Here is a 21,373-nt window from a genome sequence, read left to right on the forward strand (position 1 = left end):
CAAGACAACTATGGAATAGTCTCAATGTGGGTATGACTTGGGAGCCCTGTTTCCGACATTGAGTCTCTAATAGAGCTCTAGTCAGAGCATTATCATACGATCTTCACATCAAATAATAGCCGCCTTCCTCTCGGAGCAATGTTGAATCTATCCTCCAACTCCATGTCCGAATCTTTCATGGTAGCGTTCAGCGTGAGTTTCAGTCCTCGGAAGACTCGACCAACTGCTAGATACAATTCCGCCCGGGCTAGGTTCTGACCAATACAGTTGTATGGTCCTAGGGAGAAGGGCGTCAAACCGGCGTCCATATCCTTGAGCTTCACAGCATCATCCATCAACCATCGTTCAGGACAGAATTCGTCAGGCTGGGGATAAAGATTGGGGTCGCGGTGATGCACGTAATTTTGCATGCCGACGGAAGTGCCGACCGGCAACAGATGCTTATCCACGACTAAAGGTTTGTTCAGGACTCGTGGTAAAGTTGACATGATTGTAGGGTAGAGACGCAAGGTTTCTTTGATTACCGCATTTAGATATGGTAGTGGCTGAAGCTCGTTGAGGCTGTCTCCGGCCGAGCTTCGTAGCTCCTCCCGCAGTCGTTCTTGACGGTCAGAGTCCTTGGCTAAAGCGTAGAGTAGATATGTCAACGTTGTGGATGTGGTGCCGCTGCCCGCGAAAGTGAGCCCCATTAGTTCCTCGATTAACTCATCACGCTTCAGCTTGCGACCCAGATGTTTGTCTACACTAAGCAATAGTGGTGTGGTCATGAACCGGCCAGTTTTGTCCTGGGCTAATTCATGCTGCTGAAATGTGTCAAGAAGGTTAGTAGTTATCTTCTGCCAGGAATCCCACTGCCTAAATGCTTTGCCTATGGATCCAGGCAGACGCCTTCCGACTGAGCGTTTGAGGCCAGGCACAGCTGCGCTGGTGATAATTGCAACCGCCGAGGCATCCATCGCAGTCAGAAGAGTCGTGCATTCGTCGGTCGGTTCATCCCCGTGTTGACGATTGTATGCACAGGCTAGGATCACCTCCAAGCTGAACAAGCCAACAAGTCGAAATGCATCGACGGAATGCCCATGCTGGGATCCCTTGGCCATTCTTCGAGTCAATATCTCGGCTTTGTCTGCTATCAATGATTCATTTGTGAGAATGTTTTGTTGCGAATAAGACTTCTCCTGAATCTTGCGTCGACTCGCATGAGCATCCTTATGGATCATGGTGAAAACGTTGTCGTGGCCAGCAAGTCGAGTGGCTTCGTAAAAGTCTTTCTGTTTGGTGCTAGCACCATGGCTATAGATTTCTCGGTATGTTTTCCAGTCCGAAATCGAGACCTCTCCTGGCCCAATCCGGACCACCGAGCCATATCTTTTGTGGAGCTCGAGTAGAGTCTGGAAGATCATGTCAGATGTGAAGACCCTTGTGTCCGCGCTACAATTGGCTTACCTGTGCCCGGCAAAGCATTGCTTGCGCAGGAGCCATATAGCTTCCGTTCACCTTTGCGAAGCATGGACCAGGCACCTTTGCGAGAGGATGAAAGTAAACGTTGTAAAATGTCTGTTCAGCAGATCGATTTTCAGCCCAGAAGCGCTTCAGAAATCAGCCAAAGAATCACCCACCTTCAACAAGAATACCGCAACCAGAAATCCAGGGACTGCAAGAACCAGCAAACTGAATCCATTGTCTTTCAGATCATGGTAACTATTGGCGCTCCAAAACTTGAGCTGAATAAGAGGCATGTTGAAAGCGTGATAGTACTTGGTAGATGATAAAGTGACGCAGGTAAGCAACGCAGTCCAAAATAGAGGAATTGTTCTGGGCAAAGTACCAAGCTCCGTATGTGATACTACCGAACTTCAAGATGTAAATGAGAAGTTCAAAAAGAACTGCTGTTCATGTCTAAGTGGAGGAACTGTTTGAGCCTGGATCTTCCCCTGATACCCGGGATAGTCCTTGGTGGTGCGAGTATTCTGACCGCACAAGTCCAAGATAGGACGACACTTCGCGCTTTCTCCATCATTCCGTTGGCAAGGCTTAGCTGTATTGAAATCCACCGATCCTCTGTATGATGGAGTTATCCTTTGGTCGTGAGGATTTCCACTGGACTAGCGTGGTACAGCGGCGAGGTGGAGGTCCGGTCGGCGGCGGCTAATTCTTAGGTAATAATGCTCCGCTGTTCCTCTTCACTCTGATGAATGACTGAGCACTAAGACGACCTCGAGCAGTTTAAAGCCATGGAGTCACTGGTGATTGGGAAGGCGCTAGTCCTCCGTGATTCGAGACGATTTGCGATACCTTAAGTCGGAATTACGTGCCTACCCAAGCACCAGAAATATTATCCAACTTCGCTCCATCATATCATCAGATCACCTTCGAGGAGGATTTTCATCGCGACCATTGAACATTAGAGGTTTAAGAAACTTGCTACATCATGAATTCTATTCCTCTTGGCATGCAAATGTCTTTCAAATGTCAACCGGGTTCGCGCTTGAGCTCCATTAGGGCAGTACCTAGACTTCGAGCAAGGTGCATTTTGAGGCCACCAAGTATCTGAATCCCGTGTTCAAGGGGAGCATTGCGGAGGAACTCATCGCGACCTAGATTAAGACTGCCATACCAGAGGACGAGCGTGGCAGAGTACACACAGACTGGAAAGTGTAGTGTTTCTGGGGCATAGCAGTAGGGGGTTATCTGGTCGTAGTCAGCGTTTCGTGATGAGTTTTGACCCCATTGCTGCTCAGTGTCGCTGATAGAGCGTTGTGCAACTTTGAGCAAAGCCTTCGCGTGCCACTCTGACATTGCGTACTTCCGGCCTGACAACCACTTCTTCACCGAAGCAAGAGCCCCAGCGCCGGATGGTATACGATCTGTTCGAGATATGAAACGAGCCAGCCGTTGGAGAAGCCCTAAATTGCAGTGTTGAGTGATGTGAATCATGTGGTAAAGGACCAGTAGCCATGGCTCCACATCACCTTGCTGTGCATCGATCCAGCGGCCGAGTGCAAGTTCCACGAATTCAGTCCGCCATAAAATTGGCTCACGTATGCAAGAAGGCTCTTGCGTGCTGCTAAACCAACCATAGCAAGCGATACTTTCCAAATCGGCGAACCGTTGCGATCTGTCGGCGTAGACTGGAGCATCCTCTGTAAGAAGGACTGCCACCTTTGACAACCAATTTTGATGGCCTTTGTGAAGATTCAGGCGACAATCGGACAGGGCCATGAGTGTTGGGGGGCGACGTAGAAGGAGTACTCGGTAGCAATCCAGTAGAAGCACGGCATTGAGAAGACTAACAGTTTGGTCAACAAAACCTGTCGCTGTACATCTGAAAGTTTCGCAGCGGGACATACGGGGCGACTCCAGAATCCTCGGGCACCAGCTCAGGCGGCTGAAGTGACGTGCATTGAGCTACGAGCTACCCATATAAATTAGTCAATTATCATGTCTCTGGTTGAGATGAAGCTCTACCTCGTCTATGAAGCCGTGGAAAGCTTCAACAAACTCATGGCTTCGGCCGTCACCACTGCACAGGCCATAGACTTCTAAGAGGACGAACTACAGATTTATGAGGTAATGTGAATCAGGTAGGGTGAGGTGGCATAAACTTACGGTTTTGGCGCGCGATAGGGCCGAATCAAAGGTCGAGAAGGGTTCATTCGCTGCCTGTAATCTTTTCAGCCATATTTGTGGTGGAGTTTTGTTAGCATTCTAACCTTGGCGTACACCAGTCTCCTGGCATCATTGTACATGGCACCGGCAACACGATGGCTGCCTTCAACGGAGCAAAAGCTTCCTCCAACGGCAGCCATGGCTAGAATTAATTCCGGTTCCGTGCTCCTAGTTGCCTCAAACACCAGGAGGCCTGGAAACAGATGAGACAGATGCTTCTTTGCTAGATTCAAGAAGACATTGAGCACATCTTTGTCGTATAGTTCCAACCACGGTGGCGCAGAGGCCCATTGTCTGGCTTCGTAGGCAAGGCTGGTCGCTGCGCGGTTCTTTTTTTGGAAGTGAGTTTTCATAATATCAATTGCTACCTGCATGGAGGCGCTTGTTGGGCCCGCGGATATGGTGTTGCCCAACAAACCTTCGCACCCATGAGCCCAGCTTTGGTAGTCCTGAGACAAAATATCAGCATAAGACTTAAATGACTGCCTACTGTTGCTATACCATGCCTGGGAGCTCCGAAAAAAAGTCCATCATGTTCATATCAGCATCGATCTGTGCCCACAAGGCGAAATTATCCATTGAATGAGGATTCTGCTGCAGTAGCTTGGGTGATCCAAGCTCTTGATCTAGGTTGAAGACAGAAGGAAGCTCATTTTGAAGTGCAGACGTGATCACTGAGCACTCTAGGCTAGTATGGGAAGATACAGACATGTTTGCAGCACCGGTGCTTCGGGAGTAGTCTCCTTCTGTTGGTAATAACTCGATCGTTGAGTCTGGAAAGGAAATAGATTCTCCGTGAGTAAAAGCCGGAGTAGGCTCTGGAATGACGTTGACGCTGATAGGTCTTCCTCGCGGTTTTCGAGAGATATCTCTAGTGCACATGACTAACCGATGCCGACAAGATCGACAAGGGTTCTGGTTATCGCACTTCAACTTGCGAAGCCGACATGGATCACATGCTTGCGTCGTTCCTCGTGGGTTTAAGACATCAGAGGTGAGCTGAAGCGGGGTCTGATCCGAATGAGGAGATGCATAACACCGGTTGGTGTGCTTCTCCTGAACGTCACGGCGTGCGAAAGTGGCGAGACAATGAGGACAGCGGTAGGGCTTCTCGCGAGTATCTAAGCACCAGAATTATGAGTTATCACCCTCTGACCAGATGTTAGTGGCTCACGCGTCCGCCGATGTCTCACAAGATGTTCGTTGCGAACGAAGCAACGTCCACAAAGGTCGCACTGTCTCCGTTAGCTCATCGGCGTTCCTGAGATAGAACACTATTCATAGAGAAGGATTCGCTCTGGATGGTCTTAACATAGGCAGATGGCTCACCTCATGACGATCTCTAGGTTGTGCTCTAGCCTGCTGCATACCTGAATCCATCTTGACGTGCAGCAGAGTATATGTTTTGTGTCAACACTATTGAAGAAGGAGGAGGTAGTCCCTGGGGTCCTTGACCCCAACGGAATGCCAAGCCACTACAAGAACTGCTATTTGGACGTCACTCAGAGCATTTCCCAATACTCATACTTTAGGTAGTTAACCGAGGGAGTACTTGCACCCTCTTGCCTGAGATGCCTGATCACCTCGCAAAGAACTGCCAGTTGTAAAGCAAGCTTAATATATCCATGTCCTTGAGCATGGCGCGGTGGCATTGACTTCGTCCTCGCCCTACACAAACATGTCAACCTGGCCAAGATCGCGGGATCCTGATCAGGATGATGTCGAGCTCGCAAACTCGCCCCTTGAAAAGGCTTTCCTTGACAATTTCAAGAATGCTTTACTTGCAAGCCCCGAGGCGGTGAACAATGAAGATCTCGTTCACGTCAATTTCCAAGGTCTCCACGGAATCGAGACCTTGACCTATCCAACGTCGGTGCTGTTGGACTTCCCAGAACTTCCATCAGACTATATGATTACCCAGCTACATGAGTCCTTTTCCTCAGGATGGAAGAGCCACATTCTCATCAACAACATTTCAATACCGAGTTCTGCACAATCTCAGATCGCACCGTATCTCAAATTAGCAATCGCTTGTCTTTCCTCGACTGCACCGGCTATTGACCAGACCGATCAGAGCGCTCTAGCTAAAACACTCTTCATTGCCTCCCATGCACTGTGGACCGTCATGCTCGAGGTTGATAACAGAGAAGCACGAGCTTCCGAGTCGGTTGTCACGGCTGCCCTACTGGGCGTCTACGCCACTGTAAGCTCAGACACCAAGGTTTGGAGCAACTTCGAGCAACAAATGCTGCCATCGTCTATCACGATACTGCGCCGTCTTCGACTCCAAGAGTCCACGCCCTCAGATGGTGCCGTGACCCCCCAACTGTTGGATGCTGGAACCCGTACGAGCTTAATCGGCTGCTTCTGGCTGATCAACGTTTTGGGCTCACTGCATTTGGACATAGCTAGTTGTCTGACGACAAATGAAATAGAGATGCACCTCAGCTCATTGGGGATTCGTTTTCAGAGGGCATACCGAAGCTTGTTAGACGAAGACGCCTTTGTCCCCCCAGGCTTGGGCTCACGAGAAGACGCGGTCCTCTTGCTCATTGCTATCTTATGCGACTTCATTTGCTTGCGAAGGTCCTTGAGAAGGCTTGCGAGACATGTCTCACAACACTTGCAACAACTAAACGCTGTAAAGTCAGGCAAGCCTTCCGCAGTGCGAACTCTTTATCCGCCCACCCTTCCACATTCCGAATATGGCCGAATGGTCGATCAGCTGTCAATTGCTCTGGATAAATGGGAATTGACCTTCCGGATTGGTAGATCTCCCAATGACCTGGCTTTGTACTTTTGCTGTCGACTCTACATTTCCTGCCCAGAGTTAACTCTACTTCCTAGGTTAGCAGGATACGCTCCGGTCGTTCAACGGATGGGTCTATCCAATGGCCCTGAAACCATCGAAACCATCGAGCTCTCAGATGATTCAATCGGATATGCTTGGTCTGTGCTTGACAACACTTGCGACCCTTATCCGATATGGTCCCCTGTCATAGTTTTCCTCGCCGCCCTTGTCGTCTGGACCAACATAACATGCCCAAAGACAAGTTCGGCAAGAACAGGCAGTCTCAAGCAGATCCTTCCATTCAAATTGGAGTTAGACCAGATGCCATGGCCATGTTGCTCGGAAATGTCCTTGACTTTGAATAGACTTGTGCATGGAAGCTGAGATGATCAGGCTGTACATCTAGAGACTAGACCCTGGTGATACACTCTTTAACTCTGGCCCCTTTGTCTGTTAGAAGCGCTTCATAGGCACCGAGGCTCGATGGAACCACTATAACTACTGGAACATGTCAAGGTGTTCCCCACGTTATTCCTTGGAACCCTACAAAGACTAGAACATTTTGACCTGAGGGGTCAAAAAATCCCGGATCTGGTGGGGTTGACACGTGAAGATCTGCTCAGGGCTCAGCGCTCGCCCGGAACCCCACCTCCAGCATGGTCTGGGAAAACACAGCTTGGCCTGTCAGAATAACTAGATTGTCTTCGATCACGAAAACGTTGAAACATTGTTGATAGGGCTCCTACGGAGCCTGTCTTCCAATGTCCATCAACCATGGCCTATCAGAGCCCTTATATCTTCACAAGCAACGAGTTCTTCTTCCAAGCTACCTGTACTCCACACACCACCAGCTCCTTGACTCTTGCATCATTTTCGGAGGACGATCACCATTTGCCAAGCAGAGCCAGCGGCTCCCAGAGAGCTGTGAGCCTGTGGCCCCAGTTCAGGCTGAGGACTTAGCTTCTGGGCTGCAAAGATCCTCTATCTTCTCAGCCGGAGCGTCTACATGCAAATTGAAGTCTTCTCGAGGGTCGATCAAGAAGAAGGAGGCTACAGATGAACTGCTTAGTGAATCGAACAACGCAAAGTCTAGTCACTAGTACACAGAAACTCACCAACCAGGGCAGCAGCCGTAAAACAAGCAGCCGTGATCCAAACCGCACGGATGGACTCAGCAAAAGCTTGCTGAAAGGCAAGGACTCCTGCTTGGATAATCTGGGGGCTTATGCCCGGAATATCTGGAAGTCCTCCGATGTTACCAGTGAGAATGTCAAGGATGAGCAAGGATAACGATGAACTCGGCAGCCCAAGAGGGAGGACGGCATTCGCAATCTTCTTTCCTGCGGTCTCAGAAAGTTTGGAGTTGAATGCAGCCGTGTCTGCGTCCTGTGATTAGTACTTCCATTAGGTTTTTGCAAGAAGACGTTCAATTACTTACAAATAGCAAGACCGACTGCACCACCAAGGGAACGTACAGAAATCATCAGACCGCTGGTTATCGCACTATACAAGGTTGACGAATTAGTGAAGTGCCCGCACAGAAGACTTTGGAACGCGAATACTTTGTGAACTTACATCAGCTCAGGGGGGGCGCTCAACTGGGCCGCCGTTAGCAGCACCGTAATACAGATTGCTAACCCGGCGCCAAAGAACACCGGGTAACCCCAAGCAGCTTTGGCGCTGCCAAGACCCAGGGTTGCCATGCAGATGTTGCCAGTGAGGAAGCATGCAAAGCCACTCATCGCTAGGACTCGGACGCGTCGAGTTTTGTAACAATAGATCGCTGGACCTATGACACATAGAGAATATACGAAGAGAGTGACGGAAAAGCTTTGCGGTTTGACCATTAGCTTTCCACTAACCTTGACGCTTATTGACAAACTCGTTTGGAGCACTCACTGCAATGCCACTCTCATCGTGTCACTGTCGTACAGAACACTCACTTCATATGCCATGAATGCGTTGACGGCGAAGAAAACCAGCCCCTCGCAGAAAATGCACCCGAGCGCGATAGCAAAATTGCGATCCCGAGAGAATAGTCGATGATGGATCATTCCATCAGATTTGAACCTCCATTCATAGAGAATGAAGAGAATAGAAATGACAGCTCCGGCGAGCAAGGGGCCAAGAACGTGTGCGTCCTTCCACGAGTCTGTGAGATCGGTCAACTTAGAACCCGTGCGGAGTGAGGTCCCATTACTGATCGCACGAGTTACTTACAAGGATTTTCGGCCCATGATAAGCCCATCACGAACAGAACCAGCCCTAAAGCCAGCAGGACATAGCCAATCCAATCCAAATGGCGGAGCTTCTCTCTGAAAGTGTATCTGAGCTGTGTCTCCCGTAGCGGAGGCGTATAACACACCACGAGGATGATGGTGGCCAAAGCATAGATCCCGGCTGTGACGTACCAATAATTTCGGAAGCCGTCAGGGTTCCCATCTTGCGTGAAAGCCGCACCCATCAGAATGCCCGTGATGCCACCGAGCCCATTGGCCGCATTGATTACAGCCTGCGCAGCCGCCCGATTGCGATGAGTAATGACCTCGGAGGCGACGGCATGTAGCAGCGGCTGTGCACCAAAGGATAGACTGGTGATGACGGCGCCGGCGAGGGCGGTTCCGATAGACATGGCTCTGGCGATGATGACCGAGCCCACCACGCCGCAAAATGTCGTTATGATCATGAACCACCTTCGACCCCAGTAGTCTGCCGCCTGGCTCACAGGAGGTGAGGCCACCACCGTCACAATGACTGCGATGGAGGCCATCCACACTGCGTCTTGGGATCCACCGACAGTGCTCGTGATGGCTCTGGCGTATGCTCCGGTCCCTACCAGATGTACCAGCTGAGCGAAGTAGACTGCCATGACGGCAAACAAGATCAGGAATGTCTTTGCGTGGAAGTGTGGCACTGGCTCGTGGCTTCGATCGGCATATTCGATAGCTTCAGGCTTGCCACCCTGGATAAGATCTTTTGTGGCGTGGCTGCTGTTGATGGCACTCCGTTGATCTTCGGTAGTTTCAGTTGCTGCGACATTGTTTGACATGTTGGTTAGTGGTTTGATCAAGACACTGTTCTTGCTCATATCTGGCTATTGTGTGAATCCATGAGCAACACCAGAAGCGAACATAAAGGTATTTGTCCATGTAGCCTGGCCGTTTCTCGCAACCACGGGTGGAGCACGACTGATCTGGGGTCACACCTCCGCAAATTCTCCGCAGTCGGCTAGAAGCATCACCCGGTTCGTGGAGAACGGGAGTGAGTATGGGAGGTCGACAACGTGTCCCAGTGTCTGTGGGGTTCCGATGTTCAGGAGCTCGGGGTAGTCTCTCGGAATCATGATGGCTGCCACATCAATGAGTGAGCATCGTGGTAGGCTGATCTCGACTGGCAAACACTCATAGCGTGGTGGTGACTAGTGCTACTGTGATCAATGACTGAGTCGTTGAGCTACTCTAAGCTCAGACAGTATAGTCTGGACAGCCAGCAAAGCAGCAGCAATGGATGGCGAAAACATCCGTTCCTGAACAGAAAGATAGAATGTCAAGCGGGTGTGGTCGAAAGCTGGACGCAAGGCTGAATTTGACGCAATGAGATTGGTTGCCCAGGGCTTGGCATTAACATCCCGCCTCAGCCTCGTAGATAGTCCGGAAGTAGATTCTTTCGAAGTGCCACTTTACCCACGACATGCATCTTTATTTTTGAACTGCTCGTCTTTGCTGCATGCCATCTATAGGCTTATAGCAATCTACTTTGGTGGTCCTGGAAACAAATGTATCAATAGACCTTTTGCTTCTATCACGTTGTTTCACCCCAACGCGTGTTAAGAAAACACAGATCTTGCTTCTAAAATCTTCCATAGGACTGGGATCGTTTGGTCGTGACTCTTAAGTGAACATCCTTGAAATTTCAAACAAGGGAGCACGGCATCCCAGCCAAGGCAATCCTCTTCGGCCATTTGTCCGAGAGCACAACAAGCACCAACTCCCCATCACTGAACAAATGCAAGCCTCGCCGAGCAAAGCGCGTGCGCAGGCGCTCGAAACACAGTCGTGGTCTCTCGTGACAGCTGGCTGTCGGAAATGTATTATCCACTGCCAACACCCACATTCGAGCGTAATGCTGCGACGCTGCGGGCCCTGCAGAGCCTAATGGCGGAGAACAAAGCTGCGGATCTGCTGCGTGGCTTGCTTTACGATGCGCAATGCGAGGAGCTTGAGTTGGCAAAGGCCAGAGCGGAAATGGAGAGGGATCTACAGGATATTGATGATATGGAGAGGGAAAGTGGATCCTCGGCCCAGGAATTACTCTCCCTGCTCGAAGCCTCCCTGTCCGGGCCCGCGGCGGAGGCATTAGACTCTTTGGCAGAGGCGGCTGTGTTACTAGGTTGCTCGACATCGACGATAAAAGCAGCACCATCGATAGGCCAACAGCTTCGATCCTCGATCCTTCAAGTCTCTCAACAGACATTCGCGCTAGAAACGCAGATCCGATCGCTTGACGAGCAGATCGCTCGGTTCCAAATATCGCGACATCCAAAGCAAGACGAACTGGGGGCTTCCAAATCCGACGCAGTCTCTTCCACGGCTTTGGATGTGCGACCGCGGAGCTATAACCCGTTCCGACCGACCATCGATCTCGATCTTGTGTCTTCAGATATTAATAATCACAACACCGCGAACGATCCCAGCGACCCTGACTCTGCAACGCTCCACGCCCAAACCCAACACCACCAGCTCGAAACGAAGCAACTGCAGTTAAAAGCCCGGGAATACACCGAGCGTATCACACAGCTGACCCAGCATCAATCCCAACCTCAGTCTACAACTACCGCCTCAATTGCTCACATCGCGGCCAAACAACAGCGTCTTGAAGCCCAGGCGGACGAGATCAAGAGGTTAGAAAGTGCGATTCGTGCGTTCAATGGCCTGCCGCCGGATGTGGAGGCGTCGAGGAGTGAGGTCAAGAGGGCAATGGTGGAGTTAGAGGCTTTGAAAAGCAAGCGGGCGGTGGGATTTGAGGAGTTGGGTGGCTAGGAGGCGCGAGAATTGTTCAAGGATGATTGGGTTTAATGATCTACGACATCATGTTTGCGAATGTCCGCGGCTATATGACAGTGCCAGGAAACACACAATCGAGAATGAATCGTCGCAAAACATTTGGTGTTGTTCATCAGGCTTACTCGAGAAAACTGGAGCAGAGCTTTCTGCTTAGTGCTGAAGCTCAATCTCACTCCGCTTGCAATCCGCAAACTGGAAATATTCGTACATAGCATAAATCACTTTCTATCCGTCCGATGATTTCTCTGCTACTTGCCGAGGTGTCGATATGGATAAATTAATACCTCTCACCCCTGAAGCCATTGCCCCAAATGTCCGTACTAAAGTTGGTGATGTAGGTCGGGGCATTGGAACACTTCGCAAGAACCTCGTCCCGATCCTTTCGCTTCTCACCATCTTTCTTGGCCATTTCCCGCTGGCGGAGCTCATCTTCTGTGCGGACCTCTTCCCATCGGTCACCATATCTGGCCTTGTAGTCCTCTGTTGTGTGTTGATTCATGTTATCAATCCACTCCTGTATTGACTTAATCACAGCTTTGGAAGCGACTTCGATTTCCGGCTCTGGGAGCTTTGCAGAGGGCTGACGACCGTCCTCAAGCAGGCTTGCGCCGTTGGTGGAAATTGATTTGTCTCCATTGATGTCGCTGCGACCGTTGAAAGTGTCGTATTTGACGCGTTTGCGATCAGCTTCAACTTTTCGTTGTTCATAGGCCCGCTTTCTTGAAGCAATAAGCTCGTTACGTGTAGCCTTTGCAGCTAAATATTTCTCACTGTGGGCCAAAGATTTCTGTTTCTCTCCAGTATGTCTGTCATAAATTGCCTGGTTTGAGACAACGGGTGGCTTGGTGAAGAACAACACCCGACCTTCAGAGTCTTGTGGAAATTGATCGCGAATAGATTTAGGAATGGACTCATTGGCTATGTCGGGTAATACAAACACATCGGGCTCTCGGGTAGGAGTCGCCATGACACCCCCATAAGGGGTGTAAGCTTGAGCTGGATGGACTGCGGGTCGAGCATAAGATTGAACAGGAGCAGCAACTGGGGCGTAGTTTGCGGGATGAGCAGCCGTGAGGGCAGGTGTAGGATGTAGTTGTTGATTAGCAACATAGGGTAGTGACATCGGCTGTGTTGGAGTTTGAGGAGTAACAGTACGATGAGCTGTTGCCGGTGTCTGTTGGAAGGTGTTTTGTCGAAGATATTGAGGTGCAGGAGAAATCGACTGTGCCTGGTAGGGAGGGACTTGAGGTGTCATGGACGACGAGGCACGGGAGAGTTGAGGCAGGATGCCCGAACCAAGACTTGTTCGACTATCCATGCTTGGACGATGTTGTTGGTGTGAAATGGTATTTGTAGAGGCTTGTCGGATAGGTTGAGCAGCAGGCGTCGGAGGGGGAGGGGGTGTACGCTCCGGTGGTGGTGATTGCTGCAAGTAGGCACCAGTTAGTACAAAACAACAAATAGGAACTCATGAGCTTCCATGGTGCTGATGTCTCCTCTGGCAAGTAAATAATGAAGTCGTTGCAAGCAAAAATTGGAATGGAGATGGAAATTGAGATGGAACAAATTACAAACGAGATGAAGTAGGGAAGGAGCTCGACGAGTCAGGACATCATCTCAGGCAGGAACAACTCACATTCTCGTCGCGTGGTTGTCTGTGAATGCCACCAACCAACGGAGGTGCATTTGGATGACCCCATTGAGGTGAAGGAATATCATCGGTGCTTTTTGCATCGTCCTTCAGAAGATGCTTGAGTGGACTGGGGACTTTCTTTATCCTACGAGGTTGATCAAACAGGTGCATCTCATAGTCCTTGTCTCGCACTTCGTCGGGTAAACAGCTGGCCCAAGTTTTGATCTTGTTGAATCGATGTTTTTCTTCGTTGTATCTTGCCTCGCAAACATAGACCTCTTTACTGGAATCAAGCGCCCTTGGACGACCACGACTGAACCGGGTGAAGAACATGACAAAGCATCGATCAATCACTTCTTCAATCTGGTGATCTCGATATTGTCCAGTTTTGACCACCTCATTAGGGAAGAAGTGCTTCTCATACTGATGAACGGTCTGTTCTGGTCGATAATACCAGCAAGCATTAATCCACTTCTGACCGTCAGTATCTTCCCATGTCCGATAGATTTGAGCCACAATAGGTTTTGTCACGTCGTTAGGGTTCTTAATATGCACCCAATCACCGACCTTCCATAGCTCGTTGTTGTGTAGGATTCCAGAAGGGAGGGGTCTTCTTCCATCCTCCATCAAGTATTCATCATCGGGCTTGGCTTTTTCAACATCAAGAAGACGCACTGCTTCAGTGTGTAATTCCACCGCATCCTGGTAGATCTCACTCGAGTCTTGATTGAAGTCTTTGGCATTGTTGAACAGCAATTCGATATCTTTCATGAAGTGCTCCAAGGACTGGTACTTCTTTCTCTTGGCTTTCTTTTTGATCGTGTCGAGTGCAATGGGCTCCTTGATCTCGACAAAATAGGCAGGATACTCTGCCTTGTCTGGCAAACGTTCGAAATGTCGCACTCTGAGATGGCCTGCCTTATCCTTGGGTTTGCGCAAGCCCTTCAGGATTGCTTTGATTCGAGCTTCCAATGGTGTGTCAACCTTTGGTGGCCTTCCGCGACGCTTCCGAACATCGCCATCGTTGAGTTTGTTCTCGTCGTCATCATTACCACCTTTACGACCAGACATACTGGCCCTGCCTCTGCGTCCTTTGCGTTTCCTTCGGTCATCGTCAGAATCGTCTGCATCGCCCTCATCGTCGTCCTCGTCCTCGTCCTGATCTTGGTCATCTTCATTCTCGTCTTCTTCTTCCGAGACCGGATCGGGTTCTGGCGTAGCATAAGGAATTTCTCCCAAGTCGGGGAATTCGGTTTCGTCCTCTTTGACCAATGATTCTTCGACTAGCTTCTGCAACTCGGCCTTGAACAGGGTCTGCAGTTCGAGGACATCCCGGACAGGCGCAGAGTTGGGTCGATTGTATACCTGAGCATTATGGACGATCAAAGCGAAATCGCGGACGAATTCGGGAATGCCGGTGTACTGCTTTCTCTGGATTTTGCCTTTGAGCGTACTAAGTGCAACTGGGTCTTTGATGATCTCGTGATAATCGGGGAGGTTTCTTCGATTTGGGATACGGCGAAACAAGGTGGAAGGATAATGGTCCCTGTAAGTGCATAAGCCACGAATTTACTCGATTCATTCTAAACACAACTTACTCGTCTCCTTTCACTTTGACCTTATGGTTAGTCAGGACTTCTGTGATGTGCTTGAGTGCTCTATATTGGTCGTTGGAGACAGGCCGTTCTCCCGCTGCCTCATCCTCAATGGCATCAGGCTCATTCAGATTTTCCGACTTATCATCTGCGGCATCTTCATCCTTAACCTCAGTTGCTACCTCGATCGAGTCTTGAATTGGAGGATCTGGTGACTTGGCCGTTGTGTCTTCAGCGGAAGCCGTGGAGGAGTCCGCCATTATTTGGGCTTTGGTTTGCGCCTAGGCAGTGGGCATGAGGATTATAGTGACCGAGACGCCAAAGATAGAATCATGAGAATACAGCAGTCGCGAACTACAATCTGAGGGAGGTTTCAAGGTATATGATGACACACAATAGCATGGGTGTTGACAATAATTATGGCCGGATTGAACAAACACAGTCGCGCATTGCACCATGAAAAGCATCGCAGGGCAACGCGATTGCAATACATGGAACTCATTATTTCACGCCGCTTTTATGGTCATTCCTCGCCATTTTAAGAAATTCGCCAAGCTGAGAATTTACCCGGTAAGGCTGAGTGCTCCCGACGTCATGCTTATCATTCATACGCTCGCTCCTTGCGGACTTTGACCTCATTAGAGATTTTGTACTCTAAGTCTCTCCGTAGTTCCTCTGTGTATCAAAATTATGCATCCTGGAATTGGCAAGCTATGTGGAGAAGCACAATTGCTGCGGCAAACATGCCGACGCAGCCATCTAGATGCCAATACTGCATTCCACACATGAAGTCCACTCATGGAGGTCGTGTTGCCTCATCATTTACACTTTTTCCTCGGCAGGACGATGAATCTGGCCTGCTACATAGTCACCTTTGCTTTCGTCGATTCCGCCGGTAAACCAGACGATTATGAGACCCAGTCCCCCAAACCCTAAGGTTGAAAGAAATGTGGTAGAATATGCCTTGGAATTGGCAAGTCGGTAGGCACTCTCGATTGCTGCTATACTTGAAGAGTTCAAATTGTTCACCAAGGTGCTGTTGAGTAGCTTGCCTGTATTCATCGCGTTGATCAGGTCAGGAAGCACTGACGAGGTAAGACCTGCTGCCAGTGCTACCGGACCAACTTCTTCGGACAGTGTGACTGACAGTCGATTTGCGAGGATGGTGCTGTACATGGCTACAGCAATCGAACTTCCAGTCAATCTGATAGAACCACTCAAGCCTCCTGCGGTTCCAATTTCCTCTTGGCTTCGTATGGGGAAAGTCGTCATTGGCATGCAGACCCCATCGCCGCAACCTAGAATGAAGTTTCCCGTGGCCAGTAAACTTATTGTCAAATTCTTGTTCAGTGGGTCAACTGCTAAAGCAGTGAGAAGCGCAGTTCCGATATAGCAGGTCACGATAAGAAAAGGTTTTGGGGGCGCCCAATTTGCTATGAATGGTCCTGTCATCTGCCCAAGCACGAAAGCCATGGTGACAAGACCCGCTAAAGTCGAGCTTTCAGATTCACTGATACCTGGGTACAGTCTGAATACCGCCTGTGGCCAGATAAGACTAAGAGAATGAGGTCAGCCGTGGCATGTTTTGAGTTTCAACAACAGACATACCCAAAAGCGTAAAAGGTCATCGCAGCAATTGACGCCCACACTGACGCCGCTGTGAATTTATGATTCAGCAGTAGAGCAACAGGCAGGTAGGGCTCTTTCAAGGAGACCAAAGTCTCGTATAACCCGAATGCTGTCAGAGCCACGAACCCTGAGACGATCGTACCAATGACATGACCACTCTTCCATGGATAAAGGGACTGATAGGAACGTCAGTATGTTTCTTGTCTGGAGTAGGGACAAGATCGACCTACCCCGCCCCAATTGAGACCCATGAGAAGAAGAAGCATCCCGGCGGAAAACAGTATCAAACCAACGTAGTCAAAGTCCTTCAATAATTGTCTGGCAGTCTGACTCTTGTGTAACATATGGAATGTCGGAGGATGGTAGAAGAAATACCACAGGAGTACTGAGACCGTATTCAGAGCAATGAGGTAGTAGAAACAGCCTCGCCACTGCACGGAGGTGTTGTTCTGCATGTTAATGGCAATTTTAGGCCCAAGAGTGTTCTATCAGCTCCACAGTCAGAGCAAATAAATACAAGTGATTGTGGGGAGCCCTACCGTTGGCAACGACCAAAGAAAAATGCCAGCGTTTGCCAGAAAGCGCCTTTTCATAGGGACGATTTCGGACACAACCCAGAAAAAGCTGATTTGAAAGCCGGCAGCGATCCCAATCAAGGTCTCTCCAGAAATGAGCTGGCCAACACCATGAGACGTGGCTCCAATAATACTGCCTGCTAGCCCTATCACAGAGCCCACAATAAAGAACCATCTGCGCCCGAATATGTCTGAGAGACGTCCTGGACGACCAGGAATGTAAGCACTGGATTGATGCCAGCCAAGTCAGGGAGCGCTTACCAGCGAGCATGAACACAATGGCTTGAGCCAGAGCATATACGATACCCACCCAAGTTATATTTCTTGATGGTTCTTCTGGGCCGATAAATCAGCAATTGTTGCTCTGAAAACCACATTTTTCATAACGAAGCTGTTGTTAATCTGATCAAGAATTGGGGCGACCAAGGCGAATCCCCCAGTTCCGCAAGCAAATGCTACTCCGATAGCCTGTGGAACATCAGTCAGTGGAACGCTGTACGAAGTGAACTTCACTTACACAATAGCTCCCAATAAATCTTGCGCTCCAGAAGTAGCCTGGTGGAAGCTCCGAACTATCCTTACCGAAGGCATCCTCTCGACGATCAGAATCCGGCAATACATCTGTTTTCGTCTCATTCGGGTTGTCAATATGGCGAATTTTGATCTCTTCGCTCTCAATATTCTTCATATCTGGGATTGTGGACACTGTCATTTCGTGCTTGATTGAAGGACTGGCCTGCATACACTGTTCTGATCGATAACAACGCCGGTGCGGCACGGGCTGGTTTTATACCCCAGATCTCCAACCCCAGGTTCAACTATAGTCCCACACAGGTGCATAGAACCACGCGGGTGTCTCGTTTCCAGTCAATGTAATCGAGCTGCGGAATGGACTTTCATAGATGCCGCGGTTGCCGTGCCGCGGGAGCAAATTATCGTGGTTTCAGTCCCGGTTCGCACAAGTGTGGCTGGCGGCTTTATTCCCCGGCATGCATTTTTAGGGTGAGCACGTACGGTTCTTGGGTTCGCTCGAGTCAAGTGTCATCGTCGCATTGACATGCCAGTCTCAAGAGTGAAAATTATGACAAAGATCGCTTTCACAGTGAACCTCTCAGCACAGCCCTCGAAGGTTAATTATGCGCATTTGTACATCCCAGAAGGGTAGCATATAATTCCGGTCACATTATCTTAAGTTAGCTGCCTCAAACACATAGCTGCGAACTTCTACACGTGAGAAATAAAGCTGCAAAGTACGCTCAACATCAGCTGAGAGTTTTGAGAATGGCACCTCGCATATTTTTCACCGGCGCAGGAAGTACTTTCCGTACTTGATGAGGATTCACTGAACAAGTCTGGTAACGAACGTTACAAGAGCGGATAGGTTGGTGGAACGCCCTATCTGCCCTCTTAACAGCGCATCCAGACTGGAAGGAGAACATTACTTGCCTCCTGCGTGATCGCACTCAGGAAGCCGCATTCGGAGTCAGATGGCCCAAGCTGAGCCTATTCTATGCTACACTAGACGAAGTGGATTCGATAAAGGAAGAAGTGGCAAAACACAATCTTGTTCTTCATTTTGCTGTCAGTAGTGACCACGTTGCTTCATGCAAAGCCATCATACAGGGAATATCTGTCAATGGCGGGCACTATATCCATACCAGCGGGATGGACGTCCTTCTCAATCCGACTACGAAGATAGACAGCCCGTTCACTGTCCAGATCTTCGACGAATTAGATGGCATAGAAAAGTTGAAGTCACTTCCGGGTACGTAGTCACGCGGGAAATTCTGTATGCTCCCTGTTGACTTTTTGTGTTGATATATGGATCGCCACATAGAGAAGTGGACAAGCTCGTTCTTGCAGCAGGAACAGATCATGTCAAAACAGCTATAGTGCAGCCAAGGCGTGAGTCATGCTCAAAAGCTAGAACTAGGGCATTGACGAGCCAGAGGTTCACTTTGCTTTTTCGAGGGTCGTTCTTTTTTGCAGATTGCCTAACTCTCTAAAGGAAAGTGCCACATTCGCATATCCCACGCGACAAATGCGTGCGCAACCGGCCACAAGATCGTAGAAGGGGACAAGGAATACAACAGTTGTTAGCCGTCAAGGGCGTGTTCTTGCTCCGAAATCACAACCACATGTTTCGCGTTGCATCTCCTTACACCATCTGTTGAACTGCCATTCCTCAATCAATCCACCTAGCCTTGGATTCCAGATTGCACCAGTCTGAACTAACGAATCCGCAATGCTGGCCTTCTGAGCTAAGTGAAAGCTTGCCCAGTTATTTTGGGACGTCATGATCGCCTCCAGCCTCCCTATTTCAGTCGCATAGAAAATAGCGTCTTTTTCCAATGACACTCCATGACAGTCTCCGAGAGAAGTCAACAGTCGATTAGCCATCGCTAGAGCACCAAGACTCGTTCCTAGTAGCTCATATAAGAGACCCAAATCTGTTGAAGATGTAGATATAAGTGGTAGCTCCTCAAGTCGACTCTTTAACAGTGTGTAATACTGGTGCATCTTCTCGCGAAAGTCTCGAATTTCTACCAAGAGTGGTTGAATTCTCTGTTGGGAAGATCTGCGATCGTGACAGACCATCGAACAGACACTTTTGAACAGGCCTGGTAAATAAGCCATGAGCATCCGTAATGATATGGCCACTCTGCTACGTTCTACAATGGTGTGCTCTGTCGGGACAATCGCGGATTCTAACACGTCTTGCCAGCACTGCTCCTGGAGAAAACAGACCTCATTCTTTCTTGTTGCTTCGCAAATCTAGGGAATTATTAGCTATTAGTATCTTCTGATGGGTAGATAGAAGCTCCTGTCACAGGCTGAAGACATACAATAGGGCTCACAAGTGACATAAGTACATCCTTCTCGTAATCCGATTTGAACGCCCCGGGGCCTCTGAGCCTTATCATAAGCGATGCTCCCGCGACGTGGTGAGCCCACGCATTCTCGTTTGAAGAGTCCAGGATCTGTATTTACCAAGTCAGTGAGAGTGATGGGACTACTGTGCAAGTAGATGAACCTACCTCAATAAGACCCAGGAGTTCTGTTGCACATAAGACATCTATCTTTGCGACCTTCGAAGGATCATTTATAGCCACCTGCAGTGTCTGAAGTGCTCTATTGTGGAAAAATAGTGTTGAGGCGATGGATTTCTGATTGGAGGAGTTGAGCACGTCATGTACTTTGTGCATAAGTGTACGTACGGTGTAGTCTAGGCATGGTTCGTTGCCGTACCTGTGTGACATATGAAAGAGGTATGACGGTCTACGCTGCCGAAGGAGTGACACTAGGCGAGTTGGTTGTCGATCAAAAAACGCAGACACAGCATGCCCAACATGGGAACTTGTTAATGTCGACAGCTGTAAAAGGTCGACACCTGTTTCAGCCGTCAATCTTTCTAGGGCCCAAAGCAGGGGTCGCATTGGGACTGCAGATCTGTGAGTGGTGGCTGGCAGACGCGACACAGGTCGGTGACAGGATTCTTCCTTTTCTGCTAAATGATCCGTCACTACAGCGGTGGTTTTGCTTGGGGGGGTATTGTTGCTAATACCAGCTTCAAAGATAGGATATTGGCCCACATTGACCCGACATTGGCCGCCACTTTCTCGCCAGGCTGCGCTGACTCTTTTCATGGCTTGTCGCCGGATTTTTGTGCGGTCGACTTTGGATATATTGTACCCCGTGCGACCAACATCGTTCAGTATCCATTGCAAGTCTTCATTTGTCGTCATCGTGGCGGAAAATTCTAGGTACGGTCCCTGGCGTTAAATATGATATGAATCATCTTGCAATACGAGATCAAGGTGCCATGAATTGAAGATGCCTATCTCGACCAAAGTCGAGAGGCTGACGAATGTGCCAAACCGATATTTGTAATCCACGAGCCCAGAAAAGTCAAATCAGCGCTATTCCGGACGGCCATGGCGAGGCCCCGGAAGGGAGTTAAAGTTCCGGGAGAATTATATAGCTCCCTCCTACCATCAACATTTAGCTGAAATTCAAGCCCAAGATGAAGAGGTCAGCATAGAAAGCCGAACTATTTTGACTACCCCGCTACGCTGGGCATTTGGTTCTTTAACTTCAAAATACAGCAATAAACCGGGAGTTCCCGAGCATGAGATACCAACCTTATCCCCACCGCTACTCCCATAGGTGCTCCACAACTCCTTAGTATTTCGAGTACACCTGACTAGTTATTTAACGCTAATCCCTTATTGACGTTGAAGCGATACCAATGGACAAACAGCAGAGTGTTTCAGAAAACGCTCACACCAAGAGAGGTAGGCAGAATCTACTTCTGGCGTGCCGTGGTTGTACCACTCATTTGACTCATTGTTTCCAGTACTAATCTACGGGATTAACTTTACCAGTCTTGATATCATACACGAAACCTCCGATTCGAT

General features: G+C 49.3%; 8 protein-coding genes across 8 annotated transcripts; 2 read left to right on the plus strand and 6 right to left on the minus strand.

Moving 5' to 3' along the window:
- Positions 1 to 92: 92 nt before the first annotated feature.
- LTR84_004493 (uncharacterized protein) lies at positions 93 to 1,739 on the minus strand (the record flags this gene model as incomplete). Its single annotated transcript, XM_064848070.1, has 3 exons — positions 93 to 1,391; positions 1,447 to 1,590; positions 1,620 to 1,739. The coding sequence occupies 3 exons, from the start codon at positions 1,737 to 1,739 to the stop codon at positions 93 to 95; spliced, it is 1,563 nt and encodes a 520-aa protein (XP_064704609.1).
- Positions 1,740 to 2,472: 733 nt separating this feature from the next.
- Positions 2,473 to 3,506, minus strand: LTR84_004494 (uncharacterized protein; the record flags this gene model as incomplete). Its single annotated transcript, XM_064848071.1, has 2 exons — positions 2,473 to 3,143; positions 3,503 to 3,506. The coding sequence occupies 2 exons, from the start codon at positions 3,504 to 3,506 to the stop codon at positions 2,473 to 2,475; spliced, it is 675 nt and encodes a 224-aa protein (XP_064704610.1).
- Positions 3,507 to 3,674: 168 nt separating this feature from the next.
- On the minus strand, positions 3,675 to 4,380 carry LTR84_004495 (uncharacterized protein; the record flags this gene model as incomplete). The annotated part of the gene is made up of 2 exons (XM_064848072.1): positions 3,675 to 4,118; positions 4,171 to 4,380. 2 exons carry the CDS (start codon positions 4,378 to 4,380, stop codon positions 3,675 to 3,677), a joined length of 654 nt encoding a protein of 217 aa, XP_064704611.1.
- A 967-nt stretch (positions 4,381 to 5,347) lies between these two features.
- On the plus strand, positions 5,348 to 6,844 carry LTR84_004496 (uncharacterized protein; the record flags this gene model as incomplete). The annotated part of the gene is made up of 1 exon (XM_064848073.1): positions 5,348 to 6,844. The coding sequence occupies one exon, from the start codon at positions 5,348 to 5,350 to the stop codon at positions 6,842 to 6,844; it is 1,497 nt and encodes a 498-aa protein (XP_064704612.1).
- A 705-nt stretch (positions 6,845 to 7,549) lies between these two features.
- LTR84_004497 (uncharacterized protein) lies at positions 7,550 to 9,509 on the minus strand (the record flags this gene model as incomplete). Its single annotated transcript, XM_064848074.1, has 5 exons — positions 7,550 to 7,839; positions 7,899 to 7,963; positions 8,036 to 8,290; positions 8,360 to 8,612; positions 8,681 to 9,509. The coding sequence occupies 5 exons, from the start codon at positions 9,507 to 9,509 to the stop codon at positions 7,550 to 7,552; spliced, it is 1,692 nt and encodes a 563-aa protein (XP_064704613.1).
- Positions 9,510 to 10,545: 1,036 nt separating this feature from the next.
- On the plus strand, positions 10,546 to 11,499 carry LTR84_004498 (uncharacterized protein; the record flags this gene model as incomplete). The annotated part of the gene is made up of 1 exon (XM_064848075.1): positions 10,546 to 11,499. One exon carries the CDS (start codon positions 10,546 to 10,548, stop codon positions 11,497 to 11,499), a length of 954 nt encoding a protein of 317 aa, XP_064704614.1.
- Positions 11,500 to 11,800: 301 nt separating this feature from the next.
- Positions 11,801 to 15,011, minus strand: LTR84_004499 (uncharacterized protein; the record flags this gene model as incomplete). The annotated part of the gene is made up of 3 exons (XM_064848076.1): positions 11,801 to 12,949; positions 13,160 to 14,702; positions 14,755 to 15,011. The coding sequence occupies 3 exons, from the start codon at positions 15,009 to 15,011 to the stop codon at positions 11,801 to 11,803; spliced, it is 2,949 nt and encodes a 982-aa protein (XP_064704615.1).
- A 562-nt stretch (positions 15,012 to 15,573) lies between these two features.
- Positions 15,574 to 16,531, minus strand: LTR84_004500 (uncharacterized protein; the record flags this gene model as incomplete). Its single annotated transcript, XM_064848077.1, has 2 exons — positions 15,574 to 16,290; positions 16,523 to 16,531. 2 exons carry the CDS (start codon positions 16,529 to 16,531, stop codon positions 15,574 to 15,576), a joined length of 726 nt encoding a protein of 241 aa, XP_064704616.1.
- Positions 16,532 to 21,373: the final 4,842 nt, after the last annotated feature.

This window comes from Exophiala bonariae (assembly GCF_035927105.1).
Source record: "Exophiala bonariae strain CCFEE 5792 chromosome Unknown scaffold_19, whole genome shotgun sequence".
Taxonomy (NCBI): Eukaryota; Fungi; Ascomycota; class Eurotiomycetes; order Chaetothyriales; family Herpotrichiellaceae; genus Exophiala; species Exophiala bonariae.